The sequence below is a fragment of the Pyrgilauda ruficollis genome, unplaced genomic scaffold (genome assembly GCF_017590135.1).
Source record: "Pyrgilauda ruficollis isolate IOZ18807 unplaced genomic scaffold, ASM1759013v1 scaffold813, whole genome shotgun sequence".
Lineage (NCBI taxonomy): Eukaryota > Metazoa > Chordata > Aves > Passeriformes > Passeridae > Pyrgilauda > Pyrgilauda ruficollis.
The window spans coordinates 2,563-7,614 of record NW_024530078.1 but is presented as its reverse complement, the minus strand read 5'-3'; the positions used below and the strand labels follow the sequence as shown (position 1 = coordinate 7,614).

Sequence of the window (5,052 nt, the reverse complement as noted above, 5' to 3'; positions counted from 1 at the left end):
AAAGAAATGTTTTGTTTTTTTTTTTGGGGGGGGGGTGGGGAAAGGGGGAGGGGGTGTCTCGAGTTTTTTTCCCCCTCAGGGAAGCAGCAAAACGCAGGGAAAAAAAAGGCAAAAAAACGGTGAGAAAAAGCCGAGGAAAGGGAAAAAAAAGAGAGAGGATTTAACCAAAAAAGGCCAGTCTGCACTCAAAACGCGCTCAGGAGATTCCGGCAGGGATTTGAGGAGAAAACCCCCAGATCTGGGGAATGCAGAGAAGTAAGAGTCGATTTAATTTCATTTTTTGGGGAGGTCGGTTTTTGGTGGGAAGGGGGCGGTTTTGGGGTGTTTTCCGCCCTTTCCGCAGCCGCAAGTGAGAGGAGTCAGCAGCATCAAAAAGAAGCTTTTTTGCCCCAAAAGTGAAGCTGGAAGAGCAGGAAGGTGGCTCCGGGAGCTTTCCTTAGGAAAAAAAGAAACGTAAAACCCCCCGAAAAACCCCACGGAGGGAGGGGCTGGAGCAGGCGTGGGGGGAGGGGACAATAATCATGTTTTCAGGTTTTTTCTCCAAAACCAGCAGCAGGAATGGTTAAATTTAGACTTTTGTCCCCAAAACGAGTAAGTGTAGGAGCGAGCAAGGGGCGGGGAAGCCTCGAATTTGAGGCAAAACCCCCCCAAATCGGCGGTGGCAGGTACCGGGTGCGCCCCTCCCCCCACCCTGAGCCCCCCCGGGACCCGCGCGGGAGGGGTGGGGGGAGGGGCGGCGGATTTGGGACGATTCCGGCCGGTTTGGGGCGTCGGGAGGTGGGGGGAGCGCGGGGACCCCCCCGGACGTGGCATGCGGGCACCTCCCGACCCCAAATCCCCCCAAAACCGGCGGAAAACCGCGACCTTCGGGCGGTTTGACCGATTCGGCCGCTTTTCCCCCCAAAAATGGATTGTGCTGACAGGGTGTGTGTGGGGGGGGTCTCGTGGATGTTTTTTGCAGCCCCGCCGGCCCTGCCCCCGCCAGAGGAGCCTCCAAGAGCCAGACTGGGGCAAAAAAACCCCAAATCAGGGTCTGCAGGAACAGTAGGGAGCCAGAAATTGGTATTTGTGCCGCTTTCACCCCAAAATGGGCCACTCCAGGGATGGAAGGGGAGGGGGAGCTTTGGGTTTGGCTGCTTTCCCCCCCAAAAATTGCTAAAATTGCCTCAGAATGCGCTGCTTGTAGGGCCCGCCCCCAAGCTGGGAATTTAAACCAAAACCAGGGTTTTTTCCACCCAAAAAAGTGCTTAGTCAGCGCTTTCGCGTGGTGCCTGGGGAGGGGGAGGAGCTTTTCAACCGTTTTGCCCAGATTTTCCCCCAAAGCAAAGGGATGGAGGAGCAGGTGTGGGAGATGGGGGGTTGGGTGTTGTCTCTCTCCCCTCCCCACAGTGACAGTGCCAAAACCGTCTTGATTCGCCCCAAAATGGACAATTTGCTCCAAAAAAAAAAGGCTTAAAAACTAGAAATTCCCCCCAAAATAAGAGGCAGGAAAAGGTGAGCCAGCAGAGTAAGTACCGGCGGGGCCCCGGGACGCGCCGACCCCAAAATCCCCCGTTCTCGGCCCGAGCTGCGAGGGGGGCGCGTGGTTAACCCCAAAATCCCCATTTCTGAGCTAATTCTGCGCCGGGGGCGCGCGTGGGACCCAAAGTGGCCCTTTCTGAGCCCGTTTAGCGCCGGGGGCGCGCGTCCGACCCCAAATCCCCGTTTCTGAGCCCGTTTTGCGCCCGGATCGCGCGATCGACCCAAAATCCCCGTTTCTGACCTCGTTGTGCTCCGGGGGCGCGGGATTAACCCCAAATCCTCCGATCTGAGCCCATTTTGCGCCCTAAATCTCCCTTTCCGGCACAATTTTGCGACCGGGACGCGCCTGTGACCCCAAATCCCCGTTTCTGAGTCTGTTTTGCGCCTGGGCCGTCGCTCGGACCCAAAATCCCCATTTCTCCGCCCAAATTGCGCCGGGGGCACGTACTGGGCCCCAAACCCCCCAAAGTGCCCGTTCTCGGGTGTGCTCCGGCCCCAAATTCCCCACATTTTGCCCCAAATCGCATGGGGCGGGGCCGGACACGTTTTGGGGAGGTTTTTTGTTGTTTTTATTTTCCCGTTTCGGGAGGTTTTTTCTTTTCCTGAGAAAACTTTTCCCCGTTTTCTCAGGTTTTGCTTTTTCTCCTCTGGACCCAAAAAGGCCGAAAAAAAAGCAAAAGGCGCCGGTGGTGGCACCCCCGGGACCCCCCGGGGCGGGGTTCGACCCCCCGCGGCGCCGCTGCTGCTGGCCTGGGCCCTATCGCGACAGAGACCCCCATATCGCGACAGAAACCCCCTCATGTCACGACAGGGAGCCCCATATCATGGTAGAGTCCCCCCATTTCTTCTCCTTGCCTTGGAGATGTCAAAATCCAGAGAAAAGGATGGGCCCCGTATCCCAACAGGGATCTTATATCGCGACAGGAGCCCCCATGTTGCGATGAGGACCCATTATCACGACCAGAACCCCCCCTCGTTTATTCACATGGTTTTGGGTGACCCATGGTACAGGGACAGGGGGATTCCATGTCATGACAGGGACCCCTTATTGTGACAGGGACCCCCTGCCCCTCATTTCTCAGAGCCCCACACCGGGTGACCCACGGTTCCAGGACGGGGGGTGCCCCGTATCACGACAGGGATCGGGTATCACGATAAGAACCCGCGTTCTGCAAGCGCTCCGTGTCCCGACAGGACCCTGGATCGCTCTGAAGACAGGACCCCCTGTCGCGACAGTGCTCCTGTATCGTGACAGGGCCCCCGTGCCGAGGAGCCAGGACCACGAGGGGGCGCTGCCTCGCTGTGAATCCCCGTTATCGCGACAGACTCTGCGACAGGACCCCCCTGTCGCGACAGGGACCCCCAGTGACCAATAAACTGCAGAGTCCTGACCAGCCTTGTGTCGTCACTGGGGCTGGGGGGTGGCATTGGTGCATGTGACGTCATTGCTTGTTTGCACTGATGTCATAGCAACGCGGGCTGGGTCCGCTTGGTGACGTCACCGCCGCTTCCTGCCGCGTGTCCTTTACAAGCCCCGCCCCTCCCTGCTCCTTTTGGCCTCGCCCCTTTTTCGCCCCGCCCCTTTCTCGTTCCTGGCGTCTTATTGGTTCTTCCAGGCCCCTCCCCCGCTCCTTATTGGCTCTGTCAAGCCACGCCCTTCGCTCCTCCCATTCCCCACCCCCGCCCTCTCATTGGCTCACCCAGACCCCACCCTTGGCCTTTCATTGGCTCACCGAGGCCCCGCCCCCCCGGTCCGTCACCGGATCCTCCCGCCCGGCGCCGCCGCCGCTTCCTGCGGGCCCGCTCCGGCCCCGGGACCCCCTCGGAGCCCCGGGAGCCCCCGGGAGCGCGGGCCCGGCCCCGCCATGTGGCTCTTCTCCCGGGACCCGGTGCGGGATTTCCCCTTCGAGCTGGGCCCGCCCGACGCGGATCCCGACGCGGAGCCGCTCCCGGACCCCGCGGCGCCGGCCCCGCTCTGGCGGCTGCTGCGGGGGCGCCGCAAGGTTGGGGGGGTTGTGTGGGGAGGGTCCCGTGTCCCCTCGTGTGTCCCCTCCCTGTCCCCGCATCCCTGCATGGCCACGGCCCCGCCATCCCTGTCCCGAGTCCCCCCCGTGTCCCCACGACCCCCGTCCCCTCCGTGTCCCCACCCCCGGTGTCGCTCGGTGTCCCCACCCCCGGTGTCCCTCGGTGTCCTCATCCCTTTGTGCCCCACCTCTCGCTGTCACCTGTCCCCACGTCACCGTATGTCCCCCCACGAACCCCCCCTCCCCCATGTCCCCAGGTCCCAGCTGTCTCTATCCACGTGTCACCACTGTCCCCACATCTGCATTTGTCCCCTCCTGTCCCCATCGTGTCCCCCTGTCCTGTCATTGCTCCAGCCCCGCGTGTCCCCACGGTGTCCCCCCCTTTTCCCCTGTGCTATTCCCCACGCTGTCCCCTGCCTGTCCCCGTGTCCCCCCTGTCCCCCCCGTCCCCTGCCTGTCCCCGTGTTCCCCCCTGTCCCCCCCTGTCCCCGTGTCCCCTGAGTGTCCCCGTGTCCCCAGGCCGATGGCGCTCCGGTGTCGGTGTTCGCGCACAGCCTGGGCCCGGGGGGGGACCCCGGTGCCACCGCGCTGGCCCGGGCGGGGCTGAAGCGGCTCCGCAGCCTCCGGCACCCCAACATCCTGGGCTACCTGGACAGCCTGGAGGTGACAGGACCGGGGACAGCACGGGGACAGTGGGGACACTGGGGGGGTCACGGGGACATGGGGGGAATGAGGGGATGGGGGTGAGCGGGGGGGACATGAAGAGAGGGGGACATTGCGGGGGGACAGGGGACAACGGGAGGACAATTGTGACAGGGGAATGAGCAGTCAGGAGGGGACGGGGGACACTCGGGGGGACATTTGGGGACAGGAATGGCGGGGACAGCGAGGGGACAAAGGAGGGACACAAACAAGGACTTGGGGGGACACGAGGGGTGACAGGGGGCAGTGGGGGTGACCCGGAGTGTCCCCCCCAGACGGAGCAGTGCCTGTACCTGGTGACAGAGGCCGTGACCCCCCTGCGGCGGCACCTGCGGCTGCACCCCCCGAGCGGGGACTCGGGCGAGCAGGAGGTGGCCTGGGGGCTGCAGCGGCTGCTGGTGAGGAGGGGTCTGGGGGGAATCTGGGGAGGGGGTCCCTGAGGCCTTTATAGAGACCCTGAAATGAAATCTGGAGGGGCCCAGGTGGGTGGGGGGGATCCCCAGGATCTTGGGAGGGGGTCTCCAGGATCTGGAGGGATTTTGGAATCCAGAGGGGGTTCTGAGAGGATTTTGGCTCCTGGGTGGGAGGGGTTCCTTTATTGGGGGGGGGTTACCGATATTGGGGGGTCTTTTGCCCCCGCAGACGGCGCTGGCGTTCCTGGGGGTCTCGGGGCTCGTTCACCACGCGCTGGGACTCGACGCCGTCTTCGTGGACCCCGGGGGCGAGTGGAAGCTGGGGGGGCTCGAAAGGGTGGCGGCCACCAGCGAGGGGACCCCCACCCGCCCCCCCGGTGACCCCCCCCGGC

General features: G+C 63.0%; 1 protein-coding gene across 1 annotated transcript in view; it reads left to right on the top strand.

The window, feature by feature from the left end:
- Nucleotides 1-3,275: 3,275 nt before the first annotated feature.
- The window catches only part of SCYL1 (SCY1 like pseudokinase 1), a gene marked incomplete at its 3' end in the record, with an annotated part of 4,314 nt that continues 2,537 nt past the window's right edge, over nucleotides 3,276-5,052 (top strand). The window contains exons 1-4 of the mRNA XM_041487637.1: nucleotides 3,276-3,524; nucleotides 4,065-4,208; nucleotides 4,523-4,645; nucleotides 4,890-5,050. Of these exons, the coding sequence (XP_041343571.1) occupies nucleotides 3,387-3,524; nucleotides 4,065-4,208; nucleotides 4,523-4,645; nucleotides 4,890-5,050 (566 nt within the window). The remainder of the gene's footprint in view (nucleotides 3,525-4,064; nucleotides 4,209-4,522; nucleotides 4,646-4,889; nucleotides 5,051-5,052) is intronic.